The sequence below is a fragment of the Hippocampus zosterae genome, unplaced genomic scaffold (genome assembly GCF_025434085.1).
Source record: "Hippocampus zosterae strain Florida unplaced genomic scaffold, ASM2543408v3 HiC_scaffold_22, whole genome shotgun sequence".
NCBI lineage: Eukaryota > Metazoa > Chordata > Actinopteri > Syngnathiformes > Syngnathidae > Hippocampus > Hippocampus zosterae.
In genome coordinates this window covers 3,696,505-3,716,203 of record NW_026262818.1, presented here as the reverse complement: position 1 = coordinate 3,716,203, position 19,699 = coordinate 3,696,505, and the positions used below count along the sequence as shown (strand labels likewise).

General features: G+C 44.6%; 2 protein-coding genes across 7 annotated transcripts in view; both read left to right on the top strand.

Moving 5' to 3' along the window:
* LOC127594582 (ATP-binding cassette sub-family C member 3-like) overlaps window positions 1-15,589 on the top strand; it is a 57,139-nt gene extending 41,550 nt beyond the window's left edge. For 5 of the 6 annotated variants that reach the window (XM_052056421.1, XM_052056419.1, XM_052056422.1 and 2 more), the window contains 8 exons: window positions 693-892; window positions 4,297-4,423; window positions 4,654-4,755; window positions 11,532-11,678; window positions 11,772-11,930; window positions 13,488-13,654; window positions 13,738-13,932; window positions 14,897-15,589. In XM_052056421.1, coding sequence (XP_051912381.1) covers window positions 693-892; window positions 4,297-4,423; window positions 4,654-4,755; window positions 11,532-11,678; window positions 11,772-11,930; window positions 13,488-13,654; window positions 13,738-13,932; window positions 14,897-15,008 — 1,209 coding nt within the window. In that variant the 3' untranslated portion in view covers window positions 15,009-15,589. Of the gene's footprint in view, window positions 1-692; window positions 893-4,296; window positions 4,424-4,653; window positions 4,756-11,531; window positions 11,679-11,771; window positions 11,931-13,487; window positions 13,655-13,737; window positions 13,933-14,896 lie in introns of those variants that run through there. The other variant, XM_052056424.1, reaches the window with a different exon arrangement.
* Window positions 1-19,699, top strand: part of LOC127594596 (galactokinase-like) — a 239,145-nt gene that overhangs the window by 121,432 nt on the left and 98,014 nt on the right. The window lies entirely within an intron of this gene.

The following is a 19,699-nucleotide window of genomic DNA, read 5'->3' as shown; positions in this document are numbered from 1 at the left end:
TTTCAGACAAAAATGATTAAAAAGTGATTATGACGATCATTAATCATTTTGAATGAAGCGAGCACACAACTGAATTGGACAATGACAAAGGATTTTGAAAACACGACTGTGGGTCATTGTAACATTTGCTTTCTTTCTAATTCCGTACTAACAAGCTTGATCATTTCTTGGACTGTCATGATATTTTTCCCTGCATGGCATTTCTCTTGTTAATATCGCTGTCTTTTGTGTCCCTGTGTGTGAGTGCTTTGTGGATATCGATCAAAGCCAAACTACTTCTAACACGCGGAGCACATTTTAATCAGGGCGCAAGGCAGTGACCACTGCGAGGTCCTTCTTGTGATTGTGAGAATATAATGCTCAACAAAAACCGCCTGCAGTCCAAGCCTAATATTTACATGCAGTGCAGTCTGTAAATATTGACTAAGGCTTAGAGTGGATTTGCATGTTGTTGACTCGACCCTCAGAGGGGCTCAAATCGCGCTTACAACCTTTAATATACTTATTTACTTTGATATCTGACACTCGTTGCAGGTATTTTGTTAGCGCCAGCTTTAATGGCGTGTCTGATTGTGCCAGTGTGTATGCGTGTATGTTGTACCGTGTTTTATGTGTTTTTGCAATATGTAAACCTGAGTTGCGTAATTCGATTGGAACCTCACGTTTGTTTTTCTTCCCTTGCTGCCTTTAAGAGATTTTACGTTGCCACATCTCGGCAGCTGAAGCGTCTGGAGTCTGTCAGCCGCTCGCCCATTTATTCCCATTTCTCTGAGACCATCACTGGCTCAAGTGTTATCCGAGCCTTTGGCAGACACTCTGCCTTTGTTTTCATGAGTGATATGAAAGTGGATGAGAACCAAAAGAGTTACTACCCCGGGATTGTGTCCAACAGGTACGCATCTTGTTTCCATATGTTTACACAACACAAGTTATTTTTATCAGTGCCTGTTCCCTTGGCTTGGTCTTTCTGTTTAGTTTGAGGTTCATTTACAGTATCTTATTTATGTATTTTGTGACATGAAGCACAATTACATTTTGGTGGTTAATAACCCGAAAGCAAGCTGGGGCTCTGTAGACGGGGCTCTGCCAAGATCTCTGTCTTTTACCGCCGACCAGCTCACCCGACCCCTCTGGGTCCCTTCCACGGGTGGTGAGCCCACGAGGAGGAGGACCCAGGTCGCAGTTCAATGATCGACTTTGTAGTTGTGCCATTGGATTTGTGGCCACTTGGGTGAAGAGAGCGGCGCAGCCTAGTACGACCTACTGGTGTTTTGGCTCCTATTTAGGGGAAGATACTCAACCGACCTGGCAGACCCAAACGTATTGTGACGGTTAGCTGGGAATGTCTGGCAGAATCCCCTGCCCAACCAGTCTACGTGTTCTGTTGACTTGGAGAAGAAGGCATTTGACCGTTTTGGTCAAATGCCTTGCGGAGTTTTGGGGGGCAGGGAGATGGGGGTAGTTTGGGAGCACGGGGTTCGGTCCCTCTAGCACTGATGTCAGATTTTGTTCTGATTCATTTTCAATGAGCAAAGGACTCTGCCAAAGTTTTCCTCAATTCCCGCTTCTTTTCATAACATTTATGGACAGAATTTCTAGGCATCACTGAGGCATTGAGGGGGAGGAGTTTGGTGGTCTCATTATTGCACCTCCTAATCATCCTAATCTGTATGCTGGATCCTAATTCCAAATCACTGCCTGTGTTGAAATGAGTGGGATGCATTGGGAAGGGCAGCCGCCCGGTGTCAAAACTATGCCCAGCATACAATCACTGTGATGAGATGTGACCATATTCCTCACATGAAAAAAAAAATCTCACTGACTGCAGTGTCAACTTTCCACCAAGAGAGGGTGGAAATAGACCATGAAAAGGTCCTGAGTGGTTTAGAAAGTCAAGTCAAGTCATCAGTATTTATAGAGCACTTTAAACAGCCATCACTGCATACAAAGTGCTGTACATGGAGCAATTTAACATGCACAATAAACAGTAAGACAAATCGCTAATAAAGGCGGTAGAAAGCACCAAACAGTACAACCAAGAACAAATCTAAGTCATGCTGAGTCGAATGCCAAAGAATACAAGTGAGTTTTGAGGAGGGCTTTGAAGATGGGCAGTGAGGAGGCTTGCCGAATGTTCAGCGGGAGGTCATTCCAGAGAGAGGGACCAGCAACGGAAAAGGCTCGATCCCCTCTGGGCCTCAGTTTAGTTCTTGGTACTTCTAATAATGTCTGGTGCACAGACCTGAGGCGTCGGGCAGGTGTGTAGGGCCGGATGAGCTCACAGAGGTAAGGTGGCGCGAGATTATTCAGAGATTTGAAAACAAAGAGGAGGATCTTGAAAATAACTCTAAAATGAATGGGGAGCCAGTGAAGGGATGCCAGAGTAGGAGTTATGTGCTCCCTCTTACCAGTACCAGTCAAGAGGCGAGCAGCGGCATTCTGGACCAGCTGAAGGCGCTTAATGGAGGACGCAGAAGATCTGGCAGTCATCTGCATAGCAGTAGAAGGGAATACCATGTTTCCTTAAGATGGAACCCAATAGGAGCAGATACAGTGAGAACAGCAGAGACCCCAGAATTGAGCCCTGTGGTACACCACATGACAGGGGAGCAGTGTGTGACTCAGAGCAGCCAAGGCTGACACAAAAGGTTCTGTCAGCTAGATAGGACCTAAACGACTCAAGAGTACTGCTGCCAATGCCCACCAAGTGCTGCAAACGAGTCAGCAGAATACTGTGATCCACTGTATCAAATGCTGCAGTTAAGTCCAATAAAACTACACACACGTGGTCTCCAGAGTCATTTGCCAGGAGGATGTCATTAGAAACGCGTAACAGGGCTGACTCCGTGCTATGCGTCATCTTGAAACCTGACTGGAAGACCTCCAAGATGTTATGTTCATCCAAGAAAAGTTTCAACTGCATGTGCACCACTTTTTCCAGAATTTTGGAAATGAAAGGCAGTTTGGAATGGGCCTGAAACTTGACAACACATCTGGATCAAGACCAGGTTTCTTGATCAAGGGTTGGACCACAGCATGTTTAAACTGTTGGGGAACTACACCAGAAGAGAGGCTGCTGTTGATGATATCCAAGACCGATGCGCCAACACTCGGGAGAACCTCCTGAAATAAGTACAGGGGAAGAGAGTCGCAAGGGGAGCCAGATGGCTTCGTCTGGCGAACTACATCCTCCAAAAGCGCCAAGGACACAGTTTCAAAAGAATTTAGTACAGCTGAACATGGAACATGGACAGAGGGGTCAGATGCGGTATTTGAGACCGGAGTCCTAGCTGTAGAGACCTTATCAATGAAAAACTGAAGGAATCTGTTGCACATCTCGGGTGAAGAATATGAGCAAATAGGCAGAGGGGGTTTGAGTACAGAATCTATTGTTTTAAATAGTGTGCGTGGGTTGTGACGGTTAGCTAGAATAAGGTCCGACAGATATTCTCTTTTGGCTTCTTTCACTGTGAGCTGGTAGTTACGCCAGCAGTCTTTCCAAATTTGATAAGAGACATGCAATTTGTCTTTTGTCTTTTTTCCACTTGCGAAAAAAATGAGAAAGAAGTACAGTGGACTTAATGCGGCTTGGAAATGTTTGCGGGGATGGCGTACATTAGTGCCGGCAGTTTCCCGGGGCAGAAAAATGTCCGTCCACCATTTTTTGTGGTAGATTTTTATTCGCCCCCCCCCTCCTACCCGCAGTCCTTATATAGCCAGTATATCAAATCTCTCAGGAATACAAATTCTCATGGAAGTAAGGCACCACAATTAAGCAACCAAATTGGTAACACTCCCCCGAGGCATCTCCTTACTGAAATAAGTTAACTCTTTAATTCCATAAGACATACTTGTACGTCTTTTTAAAATTAGGCCCCGCCTACCAAGGAGGTACTTGTACGTCTAAGTCTTTTTTTTTTTGCTTCATAGAGAGGAGGAGGGTCCGATGCAATCTGAACGAGAATAAGCCGTTTGCATTGTAAATCATGTAAAAAGCGACCAGTAGGTGGCAGTGGTGCCTCACATGCTTGAAATTCATGCTTTTACAAAAATCTCTTTTTCTCAGTTTTTTTTGCCCAGGAATCAGCATTTTCATGAAACTTAGCCATTTTGTAATGCTGATTGCTGAAGAATGGAAAAAGATGGAAACCATTTTTTTCTGCTGAAAGAAGAGGGTCCATGTTTATATAGCATTATAACCAAATATTCTGTGGGCCTTCCAAGATCAGTCAAAATCCAGTAAAACACTGGGATTGAATGAGTTAAATGACTTTATTATATATGTCTGTCCTACAGGTGGCTGGGTGTGCGCATTGAGTTCATCGGCAACTGCATCGTGTTGTTTGCTGCTCTGTTTGCGGTCACTGGAAAGAATGACCTTAACCCAGGCCTTGTGGGTCTATCAGTGTCTTATGCTTTACAGGTACAGAAAATGCATTCTTGAATTTCTGTCTTTTATTAAACACAATGTAAGCGTTTGGGCTGTTCTGACTATTCTCTATTCTTATCGTACATGATTTTCTCGAGTAACAGCATATGACTTCGTATAAGATCAACACGGAAGAAGACGTGACTAGTTTTCATTGCCATCACATCATTTATGTTTTTTTAAGTTGAATTCACATTGTGTTTGCGCGTCACTTGCGTTTGTAGGTGACCATGTCTCTGAATTGGATGGTGCGGATGACTTCCGATCTGGAGAACAACATTGTAGCTGTGGAACGAGTAAAGGAATACTCTGAGACAAAGACAGAGGTACCGTATGGGGTAGTTTTTAACCACAGCAAACAATGAACTCAGCCTATAAAAATTCAGACGCTCATAAGAATTCTGCCTTACCTCAGAAGAAACAATTCCCAGGCGGTATTGCCTCTCTGGTGTTTTTTTTTTTTTGGGGGGGGGGGGTGCCAAAGCAGCTTGTTTCTTTCCGGATAAGTGCTCTTAATAACACATAGGCTGGTAAAGAGTAGGAATTTACAACACATTCCTAGATTCCTGTCCTTCTGCCAGCTCATGTTCTCAAACAGCGACAATAAATTTTAATTCAATCCAGAAATAGCAAATTATGCAAACCAGGGCATTTTGGTCATGTAATTACAACTGGCCATTTGTGCATTATACATTGTACTTTTAAATGGCATTTCTGGATCTGCTAAATTCTCAGTAGATATTTTCATACATGATTTGCCATAAATTGTAACTGTAAAGACAGATTATAATAAAAAAATGGAGCCTTGCTGGGACTGAAGTGTGCATTCACACAGCCAATTTGGTGTGTTCAATGTTAAAGGATGTTTACGGTTTTATGCATTTTACACTAGGGCTATGCGATATATCATTGTCATAGCAGTATCGAGATTTGAACCTTCAGGATTAATTAATGTCCAAAATTAAAACGCTTATCAGTACTGGACTTTTAACGCTCGCCTCAACATACCTCGTTTCAAGTTTGCCGTTGTTGGAGAGCTAAAGCCACGCTATGGCAATCATCTGATGGAAGGAGAGAGAGAGCATGAGTCACACACACACGCAGACGTAGTACCACACATGCGAGAAATGGCTTTGTCCTCAACCATCGAGAAGCAGTTGTGCACCATCAGGCCAAAGCAAGTAGATCTGGTACTCATATGTTGTTTTTCAACTTGACTTAACCATATTTATAATTTCATCTGTGCCAATGGATGAAATAGCGAGGCTTGTGGTAAAAATGTATGAGCGGTCCGCGCCTCATAGGTCCATTCATTCGAATGGGAGCAAGTCTCACCTTTCAATATAGCCACCCTTTCCTCATCATTATCGCCCACGTACTATATTTCAGTAGCAACCTGTGTGTTTCTTGACTGTCACCATCTTTTTGCGAATTAACAAAAAGTGATGTCGTGCAATATATTTTATGGAGAGCCTCAAAATGTGGGACAGGCAGGCACAGTTCACACTGCTGAAGTGTAAGGGTGAGTGGCAAACCGTTTTTTTTTGGGGGGGGGGGACGACGGTCCAGTCCAAAACGGGTTCGGAAGCCTCGTGCCTTTTGCGGTGGGCCTTAGTACTGAAGCACACATTGATGCTGTTCACACACACACACACACACACACACACACACACACACACACACACACACACACTTATGTTGTTGCATCATTATTTATCATTCAAGCACAATGACAGTATAGTGTGAATTCATTTATTTATTTATTTGTTGCTAACTTTGTTCATGTTGATGACTGCCACTAAGTTATTATTGAAAAAAACTGCTCTTTCCACATACCGTTTGATATTTTTATTTCTTTTTTTTTTTTTGCTTAATTTTCCGAGCAATATCATTATCATATTGAGAAATTTGACACGAATATCAAGATTTTGTCCACATTGCCCCCACACTTAATAGATAGATAATCCAGATAATTAGGCTGTAATTTTGAGGCTGATTACCAACTAACTGTAGTCCAGTGGTTAGCACGTCGGCTTCACAGTGCAGAGGTACCGGGTTCGATTCCAGCTCCGGCCTCCCTGTGTGGAGTTTGCATGTTCTCCCCGGGCCTGCGTGGGTTTTCTCCGGGTGCTCCGGTTTCCTCCCACATTCCAAAAACATGCATGGTAGGCTGATTGGACGCTCTAAATTGTCCCTAGGTGTGAATGTGAGCGTGGATGGTTGTTCGTCTCTGTGTGCCCTGCGATTGGCTGGCAACTGATCCAGGGTGTCCCCCGCCTACTGCCCGAAGACGGCTGGGATAGGCTCCAGCACCCCCGCGACCCTAGTGAGGATCAAGCGGTTCGGAAAATGGATGGATGGATGTAGTAACCATATTAGCTAACAGTTAGCCTCACTTGTTCCATCCATCCATCCATCCATCCATCCATCCATCATCTACCGCTTATCCGGGGCCAGGTCGCGGGGGCAACAGCTTTAGCAAGGAAGCCCAGACTTCCCTCTCCCTGGCTACTTCTTCCAGCTCTCCCCGGGGGATCCCGAGTCGTTCCCAGGCAAGCTGGGTGACATAGTCTCTCCAGCGTGTCCTGGGTCTTCCTCGGGGTCTCCTCCCGGTGGGACATGACCGGAACACCTCACCGGGGAGGCGCTCAGGAGGCATCCGAATCAGATGCCCAAGCCACCTCATCTGGCTCCTCTCGATATGGAGGAGAAGCGGCTCGACTCTGAGCCCCTCCCGGATGACTGAGCTTCTCACCTTATCTCTAAGGGAGAGCCCGGACACCCTGCGGAGAAAACTCATTTCAGCCGCTTGTATCCGGGATCTCGTTCTTTCGGTCACGACCCATAGCTCGTGACCATAGGTGAGGGTTGGGACGTAGATCGACCGGTAAATTGAGAGCTTCGCCCTTTGGCTCAGCTCCTTCTTCACCACGACAGACCGATACAACGTCCGCATCACAGCAGACGCTGCACCGATCCGCCTGTCGATCTCCCGCTCCCTCATACCCCCACTCGTGAACAAGACCCCAAGATACTTGAACTCCTCCACTTGGGGTAAGATCTCCTCCCCGACCCGGAGGGGGCACTCCACCCTTTTCCGACTGAGGACCATGGTTTCAGATTTGGAGGTTCTGATTTTCATCCCAACCGCTTCACACTCGGCTGCGAAACGCTCCAGTGAGAGTTGGAGAGCCCCGTTTGAAGGAGCCAACAGCACCACATCATCTGCAAAAAGCAGGGATGTAATACTGAGGCCCCCAAAACGGACCCCCTCAACGCTTCGGCTGCATCTAGAAATTCTGTCCATAAAGGTTATGAACAGAATCGGCGACAAAGGGCAGCCTTGGCGGAGTCCTACCCCCACTGGAAACGATTCCGACTTACTGCCGGCAATGCGAACCAAACTCTGACATCGGTGGTATAGTGACCGAACAGCCCGTATCAGGGGGTTCGGTACCCCATACCCACGAAGCACCCCCCACAGAACTCCCCGAGGGACACGGTCAAAGGCCTTCTCCAAGTCCACAAAGCACATGTAGACTGGTTGGGCGAATTCCCACATACCCTCAAGGACCCTGCTAAGGGTGTAGAGCTGGTCCACTGTTCCACGGCCAGGACGAAAACCACACTGCTCCTCCTCAATCTGAGGCTCGACTTCCTGACGGACCCTCCTCTCCAGCACCCCTGAATAGACCTTACCAGGGAGGCTGAGGAGTGTGATCCCTCTGTAGTTGGAACACACCCTCCGGTCCCCCTTTTTAAAAAGAGGGACTACCACCCCGGTCTGCCAATCCAGAGGCACGCTCCCTGTTGACCACGCGATGTTGCAGAGGCGTGTCAACCAGGACAGCCCCACAACATCCAGAGCCTTCAGGAACTCCGGGCGGATCTCATCCACCCCTGGGGCCTTGCCACCGAGGAGCTTTTTAACCACATCGGTGACTTCAACCACAGAGATAGGAGAGCCCACCTCAGAGTCCCCAGGCTCTGCTTCCTCCAAGGAAGGCGTGTTGGTGGAGTTGAGGAGGTCTTCGAAGTACTCTGCCCACCGGTTCACAACGTCCCGAGTCGAAGTCAGCAGCGCCCCATCCCCACTGTACATAGTGTTAGTGGTGCACTGCTTCCCCCTCCTGAGACGTCGGATGGTGGACCAGAATTTCCTCGAAGCCGTCCGGAAGTCGGCTTCCATGGCCTCACCGAACTCTTCCCACGCTCGGGTTTTTTGCCTCGGCGACCACCGAAGCCGCGGTCCGCTTGGCCAGTCGATACCCGTCAGCTGCCTCTGGGGTCCCACGGGCCATAAAGGCTCGATAGGACTCCTTCTTCAGCTTGACGGCATCCCTTACTGCTGGTGTCCACCAGCGAGTACGGGGATTGGCGCCACGACAGGCACCAACCACCTTACGGCCACAACTCAGATTGGCCGCCTCAACAATAGAGGCACGGAACATGGTCCACTCGGACTCAATGTCCCCCGCCTCCCCTGGAACATGGGAAAAGCTCTGTCGGAGGTGGGAGTTGAAACTCCTTCTGACAGGGGATTCCGCCAGACGCTCCCAACAAACCCTCACTATACGTTTGGGTCTGCCAGGACGGACCGGCATCTTCCCCCACCATCGGAGCCTACTCACCACCAGGTGGTGATCAGTTGACAGCTCCGCCCCTCTCTTCACCCGAGTGTCCAGAACATGCGGCCGCAAATCCGATGATACAACTACAAAGTCGATCATCGAACTGCGGCCTAGGGTGTCCTGGTGCCAAGTGCACATATGGACACCCTTATGTTTGAACAAGGTGTTCGTTATGGACAATCCGTGACGAGCACAGAAGTCCAATAACAAAACACCACTCGGGTTCTGATCGGGGGGCCGTTCCTCCCAATCACGCCCCTCCAGGTATCACTGTCATTGCCCACGTGAGCATTGAAGTCCCCCAGCAGAACAATGGAGTCCCCAGCAGGAGTACTCTCCAGCACACCCTCCAAGGACTCCAAAAAGGGTGGGTATGCTGAGCTGCTGTTTGGTGCATATGCACAAACAACAGTCAGGACCCGTCCACCCACCCGAAGGCGGAGGGAGGCAACCCTCTCGTCTACCGGTGTGAACCCCAATGTACAGGCACTGAGCCGGGGGGAAATGAGTATGCCCACACCTGCTCTGCGCCTCTCACCGTGAGCAACTCCAGAGTGGAAGAGAGTCCAACCCCTCTCGAGAGAACTGGTACCAGAACCCAGGCCGTGTGAGGAGGCAAGTCCGACTATATCCAGTCGGAAATTCTCTGCCTCACACACCAGCTCGGGCTCCTTCCCTGCCAGAGAGGTGACATTCCATGTCCCAAGAGCTAGCTTCTGCAGCCGAGGATCGGACCGCCAGGGTCCCCGCCTTTGGCTGCCGCCCAGCTCACATTGCACCCGACCCCTTTGGCCCCTCTCATGGGTGGTGAGCCCATGGGAAGGGGGACCCACGTTGCCTCTTCGGGCTGTGCCCGGCCGGGCCCCATGGGTGTAAGCCCGGCCACCAGGCGCCTGACAACGAGCCCCACCTCCAGGCCTGGCTCCAGAGGGGGGCCCCGGTGACCCGCGTCCGGGCAAGGGAAACCTAGATCCATTTATTTTATCATCATTGGGGTCTTTTGAGCCGTGCTTTGTCTGGCCCCTCACCTAGAACCTGTTTGCCATGGGTGACCCTGCCAGGGGCATAAAGCCCCAGACAACTTAGCTTCTAGGATCATTGGGACACACAAACCCCTCCACCACGGTAAGGTGACGACTCACGGAGGGGAGCCTCACTTGTTCAATTTTATTGTTCTTACAACTACACGTTCTGCCATGTGGCACCATGGTCCTTATCAAAGCTGATCTTGAGTACAAGATACAAGAGCAGAAGGGCATGCAGATGTTTTTTTTCTCCATCATGTGTCGGGTCTCTTACGTTGTCAAATTTAAAAAGGTCATTTTAAAAAAGCGGTGAGGGCTAATGTAGTGTTTCACAAATAGTGGGACGCCCTTGGGTCGGGGGGGCTCCGTCAAGGGGGGCGCGTTTGACCTCGGGGAACATGCTTTTTTATTTTTTTACTCCTAAAACAACGTGCAGTTGCACCTCCACTACGTTAGGGGGCAGTAGCGCTCTCATTGGCAGAGTTTGCGCAGGGAGCATTCTCAGGGAGGAAATATGACGAGGCGATGTAGCGCTAGGCTTAAATGTGACGGCAGTGCCAGACGAGGAAAGATCGATGTGCTTACTTTGTCTAAAACTTCTGGTAGCAGACAACATGAAGCCAAATAAATTAAGGCGTCACTTAAAAACATTACACCCCAATCACGCTGATAAGCTGCTTGAGTTTTTCTCAGCGAAAACGTGCCGAATATTGCCAACAATCATGCTGCTTTGTGACTTCTACGTCAGTAAACTAACATACAGCCTGGTCCCGGCTACACACTGAGCAGGAGCCGAGAGTTGCTGTGTCCTGCTTCAAACCTCGCTTCGAAAAGCTGAGTATTGCAAAACGTGCTCATTATAGCCATTAATCCAGACATCATCTTTGATAAAATAAAATAAAAAGCACAAATTATGTATTTGTTTTTTTTAATATTGTGCTCTGTGATAATGGTGGTAATTAGTTGGAATGCATTGTTAGTTATTGAGTTTCTGTAATTTTTTTTCAGAATCGTATGGTTTGACACGGTCAGTCAAAAAATATTTATTGTTAAATTAAGGATTTAATATTATTTTTGAATTTCAGATGCACTTTAAATATATTCTGTTCCAGTTACTAAAGCTATTCTTTGTTGGAAGTTGGTCCATATTTCTTTTTTTATTCTCCTATACGTTAAGAAGGATACAGTGTTATGCAAAGGTGTACTTATAACAATTTTATAGGCAAATAATACTATTTATAGTCGTGCGGAGGCAGGGGGGCGTGAGATGTTTTCCTCTTCCTTGGGGGGGGGGGCATGACAGAAAGTAATTGAAAACCACCGGGCTAATGCACAAAAAAACTTGTAAGAGGGCAGAGATGAAAGTTGACACTTTTGAGTGACAGAATGAGGGATTAAAAATAGAGGTTCTTCATCTGTTCTTCTTTTTGTATTTAAATGCAAAAGGCACCCTGGGAAATCGAGGACAAGAAACCCCATCCCGATTGGCCCATGCAGGGGAATGTGGAGTTTCACAATTACAGTGTCCGATACCGCGAGGGACTGGATCTGGTTCTGAAAAACTTGACGCTGAGTGTCAAAGGAGGAGAGAAGGTAGGGTGGAGGGGGGGGGGGGGATTGGGATTAAGGTTCGTCGAAGAGGAGCACATTGCACCATCATGCATGGCATGATTCAATTTTCTGCAGGTTGGTATTGTGGGTCGAACAGGAGCCGGCAAGTCATCCATGACGCTCTGCCTCTTCCGTTTGCTGGAAGCCGCTGAAGGCGAGATCTCCATCGACGATGTTAAGATATCGGAGATTGGCCTGCATGACCTGCGGTCCAAACTTACAATCATTCCACAGGTACATATCTTAACACAAAAATACACATTGTGTTTGATTTACTGTCCAATGGATGGTTGAAGAAGAGAATAGTTTCTGCAAATTAGTGCAACAGAGGCTTTATCACCAAAACAGGCGATTTTGTATTTATCACCTGAATGTAAAAGGGCAAAGTAGCGGCGAGTACATATACCAGTGCTAATTTTATATTGCCAAGTATCATACTTTTCCTGTGGGGAAATTGAAAACAGCCCGCTAGAAGTCTACAACTCACATTGATGAACATGTTTTGCAAGTTTGGTGTGGCTTTTAGAGCGATTTTAAATTTGGCAACAAAATGGAATGTCTGACAATGCCAAGCTAACCCCTTGAAAAAGAGTGATGGGAATGAGCTTCGTGTAATTTCCATACTACAAAACGCACCTTATTAAAAGCTGCAACAGCTAAATTGAGCCGTGAAAACAAATTTCGCAAAGAAGTCATTCAGCGGTAGACCTTGTTTCCCCACAAACAATGCAGAGCGCACCTCGTTACATGGTAGCATCTCAGAATCGTTCTCAGGCTCTTGTTGTGACCCGAAGCAAATTCGCAGACGAGCTTCACCACGCTTTTAAATGAATAAATAAAATATTTATAATAAATATACGTCACACCGGAGTATAAGTAGTTGGACCAGCCATATAATGAAAAAAGTATGGTAATTTATTTTTGAATAACATTCTGTGCTGTATTTTGCGCACAAGAAGGCGCTACAAATTATAAGGCGCACCTTTAATGAATATCCTATTTTTGAAAAAGTTTGCATATGTAGGCACACGGTTGCGTTATGCATCCACTAGATGGAGCTATGCTAAAGGAATACAATACAATACAGCTTTATTTATATAGCACTTTCACAACCGCCACAGCTGTAACAAAGCGCTTTACAGAACATTTAAAATAGTATGTCCAAGAAATCAGAATATCGATCCACATATAAACCGCATCGGATTATAAGGCGCCATGTCGGCTTTTGAAAAAAATTGAATGCTTTTAGGTGCGCCTTATAATGCGGATAATTACAGTACCTGTGTGTGTTTAGTACCGTCTGTTCAATAAATGTTCAACCAAAAGTGTGCTTTGAGTTTTGGCCCTCTGTGAGTTTTTCCTCACTGTGTTACACTAATAAACTTTACATAAGACTTTCTGGACAATTTAAAATTTGAACTCTACCATTTCTTTTTGCATCTCTTCTATACAGAGTTTGTGCCTCCACAAGGGGGCACAAATTTCCCAACAGTGTTATAAATGGCATGATCCGCATAGAAAACCGTTTCCAATAGCATTTTTTGTTTGTTTGTTATAGGTTGGACTTGTGTGTATGTGTGTGTGTGGGGTGGGGGGGCAGCACTTTGTGCACATGGCGCATACCAGAAAACACCATTGCAGACACATATAATCTGTTGTCTGCTCAACGTGGATATTCACTTCCCAGCTAAAACTTTTTTCCATTTTACTCATCTTGGTTTGATACCATCTGCTTTGTTCTGATATAGAATATGATGTCAGCATGTATGTGCGTGTATGCTTTTGTCCCAGGAGCCAGTCCTATTCTCTGGAACACTCAGGGTGAACCTTGACCCCTTCGAGAAGTACAGCGATGACGAGGTGTGGAAAGCTCTGGAACATTCCCATTTGCACAAGTTCGTGAGCAACCAGCCAGCAAAACTGGAGATGGAGTGTTCAGAGGGAGGAGAGAACCTCAGGTAAGGAGCAGGCAATGGTTCCCCATGATTCATTGTTAGCATTGAAGGCGTGACTGTGAGATGCCCCGATTGCATTTTCTCAGCGTGGGGCAGAGGCAGCTAGTGTGTTTGGCCCGAGCCCTTCTCAGGAAGACGCGAATCCTCATACTTGATGAAGCGACTGCTGCTGTCGACTTGGAGACGGATGATCTCATCCAGTCTACTATTAAGACTCAGTTTGAAGACTGCACCGTCTTTACTATTGCGCACAGACTCAATACAATTATGGATTATACAAGGTGAGAAACCTCTTTGCCGTGTATTTTTTCATTCAAGTTGTGAGGTTTAAAAAAAAAATTGTCAGTTGGCTCATTTAGAAGTAACTCCCAATATTTTCTAATGGTTGTTTATCGATTATGTTAAGCCTTTCATGCGCCAATAATGACAACCTATAACATGGTAAGCTGTCCACTCTCGTAACCGCTGTCCCTGAAAGGGTTAAAACACAGAACAGTTAAAGATATACAGTTATCCCTCGCAATATTGCGCTTCATTTATTGATGTTTTTTCCAAAGTACTGTGTTCAGAAAAAAAAAAGGCAAATGAATATATATGCAACGGGCATTCATTCAAGGCGCATGATTGGTTCCCGGCGACGTCGACCAATGACAGGACGAGTGGATTTATCCTGTGAGCTGATTGGCTGTGCATCTTCACAGCCCTGCCCAGTACCTTCCCTTGTGTCTAGTTACGCTGCTGACTCTCTGGCAATACTGTCTCTTCTGTTGTGTTTGCTACGTGTGTGGCAATCCTTTGAAAATGTCCAAGGCAGACATCAGCCCGACTGTTGAACACTTTTTATGGCTGATTCACATTACGTAAAAGTATTGGAAAGCCTCATGGCCCGAGCGAGAAATGACAAGGATGATGCAAAGACACATATCTGTCTATCTACACACACAGACACATTCGGTAAAAGTCACTCTTAGCCAATGGGATGCCAGGAAGATGCCAGGTAATAACCAATGGCAGAACAGCTATAAGTATGTTGCGTTCGGGAAAATGTTTCCATCCTGCAAACATGACGGATTGCATTTATCCCAAATAGCTCAACTTTGGTTTCATCTGACCAGAGCTTTTTTTTCTGAGCATAAAGTGAGCAAATTTTAGTTGGATTCAGCAGGGAAATCAAATCCTGATTTCTCCCCCCGCCATCACCGCACGCACCACTGTGAGAAATGTTCATACTTTGTGTCCTTGCAGAGTGCTGGTGTTGGACAAAGGACAGATTGCAGAGTTTGATACTCCTTCAAATCTGATATCACAGCGCGGAATTTTCTACGGAATGGCGAAAGATGCAGGACTGGTGTCGTAGAGGAGCAGCTTTTCATAAACAAGAGTTTCGAGTCTTCACAGCGCTCCTGTCTGAAGCGCCATTGCAGACTTGCGTCAAATAGCAGTTACAAAGAACTACACTCAATCATCTCGCGCTGAAAGGACAACCCCTGTGTGTCACGAAAATGGCACAGTAAAGAAGAAAAACAAGCTTTATTTGCTCCTCTAAATTTGATTATAAGTGCCTTCAGTGAGATGAAGAAAACAAGTGAATGTATCGTTTTCTCGTGAGCTGTGTCAACCGCAAACAAAACACCGGTTAACAACAAAGTGGCATTTTTATGTTCCTTTTTTTTCTTACCAGTGATAAAAGATTCTGTGTCACTGTACTGTCTGCAAAAAGAAAAGTGATCAATCCACTTATTTTTGTACTTATTATTTAAGCTGTTGGGTTTTTTTTTTTTGGTTGTTGTTGTTGGTTTGTGTACTGTTTTTTAATGCAGCTAGGGATGTTTGTTCTGTTGTGATTTTTCTGTGAACCAAATCTATCTATAAAACTTGAATTCTGTAACACCAAAATATGAAATATTGTAATGCTTGTATTAAAAAAGGAAATTATGATTGTGGTAGATTGATGCATTCATGTCTTGTTTTTTTCTCTCAAATTATAGTTTATTAACCCTCATTTTTTAGGAACATTAATTCTGGAGTAATTCCCTACAAATCACGCTTTTTATCCTAATTGTTTTCCCTCTGCAGAAGAAAACGAGCGGTGCCAAATTCAAGCATTATAAAAATGTAAATTATAATAGTCCAGGCAGTGTGGGTTCACTTCATACTTGGGGACAGTGTGAACGGTTGTGTGTCCCTTTCAGTAGCAAGCAGCCAATTATGTAGAATGTTTACCCTTTAAAAATAAATATGCAGCTGCTATTTGAGTATCAAAAATAATATACGGATACCTGTAATTATTTGAAGATCTGATAAATATCTTTTCATTTTACAATACACAATTGCTGTAATACTGCACAACTACAAACAAAAAATCTGAAAGAGAACAGGAAATAAAAGATTTTAACCTAAACGTCCGCTGGAATTGGACTCGGAAAATAATGTAGTTACGGCAACGAGCCACTAGAGGGCACGATAGTGGCATTGCAATGAAGCTGCGTGGCATTAACGACACGGTCTGGTTCCATGACTGGTACGCGTACAATGTAAAACAGTTGATTTTTTTTTTTAATTCAAGACAGCAATAGCTAGTGACCTTAAAAGTAGTGTACAATTAGTCCCCCCACGTTATCTAGTAGGCTTAAAAACAACAAACTAATTGAAGGCGGTGTAGTGACTTCTATATATATATAATTCACCACCAACTGCAAACGTGTGAATGCAATGTTGCATATGTGTGTCAGAGAGTTCACGATTTGGTAACGGGGTAGAAATAATTGCAGTCCCTTTAAGGACCGCCATGTTTATCTGCTGGTTTCTTCGGTTGGCGCGGGAAGTTTTGCTGCTGTTTGTGCTAATAAAAAAAAAATGACACACTCTCTCTGAGTGCGAACGTGAGAAATTGTCGCTTTCTTCGCGTTGCTACAATTTCCACAGCGGCCTGATATTAAAAAAAAAAATCGAATGAGTATGACAAAAAAATTAAACTTGGTCTGGCCTTCGATCCAAATCTTTGTGTACAGGTCATCAATAATAAAATGAGATGAAACGCTATAGCCGACAACATATGGAAAAAAACTACTTTCGAGGGTGACAGAATTAATACTGTGTAAACGGTAGCATGTTGAACTATTGGTTAGCACGTCCACTTTATTATTTGAAAGGTTCTCCAGCAATTAAAACGACATTTTGCCAAAGCTGTGAATGGTTGTTTGTCTAATTGTACCCCGCCATTAGCAGAGATGTGTTCCTCGAGCCGGTCCTTGGCCTCGAGGACCGAGGGGCGGCCTTTGGTCCTCGGCCTTGGAGTCAACTCCTTGGTCCTTGGCCTTGGGAGTCAAGTCCTTGGCCTTGGCCTCGGATATCCGGTCCTCGGACACAATGAGGGATTAGAGCCTCGAAACACTTGTGTAAGGACCGCAAAAATTACAAACGAATCTAATCAATTCCATCCAAAGAAACTGCCGCTGAGAGGTCACAGCGCAACCTATATAGAGCGGCATCACAGTTCGTTTCAATCACGGTTTGTTGCGTTCGCGATCGACAGTTTGTATAGCGTGTAAAGCCTTTCTGTGACAGTGGTGTCTTTTATTTAGTTATTTTTGCACAGTTGTCACGTTTGTGCGGTCGCACTAGAATGTTTGTTTGAACCAAGTAATTTGCGTTACAGCTGGAGTCAATAATGTCGGCAGTTCACTTCCGGGTTTGGCCGGTGGGTTTGGAGTCCTTTTGCTCGATTCCAGTTATGTTTGCTGAATGCTTTCTCATGTTTGGAATAATGAAAACTGATAATACATACCGGTAGTTTAAAATCATGGTTGATTTAATAAATTTTTATGATTATTGTGAATTTGAAGGTATTAAATTAATTAATGTAGTATTAGTGGGAGTGGTAATAATAGTAGTACTCAGAGAATGTTTAGAGAGCTTTCCAGCAGCTCCTATTTTTTTGTTGTTCTACTTCTTCCTTTCATAACTTTGCTGCTGTGAATCTGGAATTTCTCCATTGCGAGACTAATAAAGGTTTTCTTAATCTTAATCTTAGAGATCAGCCATCTCGTTACCTCTGCGTCCCGCGTACTAGACGCATAATTTTCCCACAGGACGCACAGTTGCAAACAATGTGCCAGTGTTGTCTCCTAGGACCGGCAACCCGAGGCCAAGGCCAAGGACTTGAGAAATTTTCCGAAGCCAAGGCCAAGGACCAAGGACTTGCCACCAAGGCCAGGGACCAAGGACTGATTTTGAAGCTGAGGCCTAGTCGAGGACATGCATAAAACAATGCTATCATACCACTTGGCAGGTCTTTATGATTTGCAACACCCCTCCATCCTAACCCCTTGCACTCCCTAATGCTTGAATGAAGAGTTTTTATTTAAAGAGTAGAACAGTCAGGGTAAGCATATGATATACATTTATGAATTGATGTTTTAGTGCAGTAGTTTCTTAATGTGAAGTAAATCAACACTCACGCATGACATGGCATGACATGGCACGGAAGACAAGTTGAGAAATGACTTTGCATAGAAGTCAATCACAGAGTGCAGAAAAAGCGGTAATCTCTGCAATGATCATTTTACAGTTTACCGGCAGCGAGTCCCAGGAACTCGCTGATCAGAAAAGTATGAGTCCCATTATGCATTGAGAGAGTCCCAAATTTCGAATTCTGAAATGGTCTACTTATTCAATTGCATATGATAATAACAAACAACAACATATACATACAATTATAAACAAATGTTGCAAACATTTTAATAATTCAGGAGCAGGCCTGAGGATTTCGGCTCTTTGAAGTGAACGATTAGTTGTTTTCAGACGAAAAAAAAACCAACCATGGAGAGTAAGGTGTTTTTAGCCCAAAAAAACCCCGACCGTGTATAGTAAGGCGTTTTTAGACGAAAAAAACCCACCATGTATAGGAAGGCGTTTTTCGACGAAAAAAAACCGACCATGAATAGTAAGGCGTTTTTAGCCCAAAAAAACAATCATGTATCGTAAGGCGTTTTTAGACCAAAAAAAACGATCATGTATAAAACGATCATGTATACTACGGCATTTTTAGCTCCCCAAAAAACGACCATGTATATATAGTAAGGAATTTTTAGCGTAAAAAACGACCATGTATAGTAAGGCATTATAGGCCAAAAAAAAAAAAAAAACGACCACGTATAGTAAGGCATTTTTAGCCGCAAAAAAAACGACCATGCGTTTATAGCTGAAAAAAACGACCATGTATATTAAGGCGTTTTAACCCAAAAAAACGACCATGTATAGTAAGGCGTTTTTCAATGAAAAAACCGACCATGTATAGCAAGGCATTTTTAGCCCCCCAAAAAAAGACCATGTATCGTAAGGCATTTTTAGCCCCCAAAAAACGACCATGAATGAGACCAAGAATGTTTAGCGTCAAAAACGACGTCAGCGTTTTTTTCGGCCAAAAACGCCTTACTATACATGATCGTTTTTTGGGGGCTAAAAATGCCTTACTATACATGGTCGTTTTTTGACGCTAAAAATTCCTTACTATACATGGTCGTTTTTTTGGCCTAAAAATGCCTTATTATACATGGCCGTTTTTTTGGGCTAAAAACGCCTTGCTATACATGGTCTTTTGTTTTCGGCTAAAAACGCCTTACTATACACGGTCTTTTTTTTTTAAACGCCTTACTATTCATGGTCATTTTTTTCGGCTCAAAACACCTTACTATTCATGGTCGTTTTTCCTTCTAAAAACGCCTTACTATACATGGTGGGTTTTTGTTGTTGTTGTTAAAACGCCTTACTATTCATGGTCGTTTTTTTCGTCAAAAAATGCCTTACTGTACATGGTCGTTTTTGGGGGGGCTAAAAACACCTTACTCTACAAGGTCGTTTTTTTCGTCTAAAAACGACTCATCATTCACTTCAAAGAGCCGAAATCATCAGGCCTGCTCCTGAATTATCACAATTTTTGCAACATTTGTTTATAATTGTACTTATGTTGTTGTTTGTGTTATTATCATATGCAATTGAATAAGTAGACCATTTCAGAATTCGAAATTTGGGACTCTCTCAATGCAT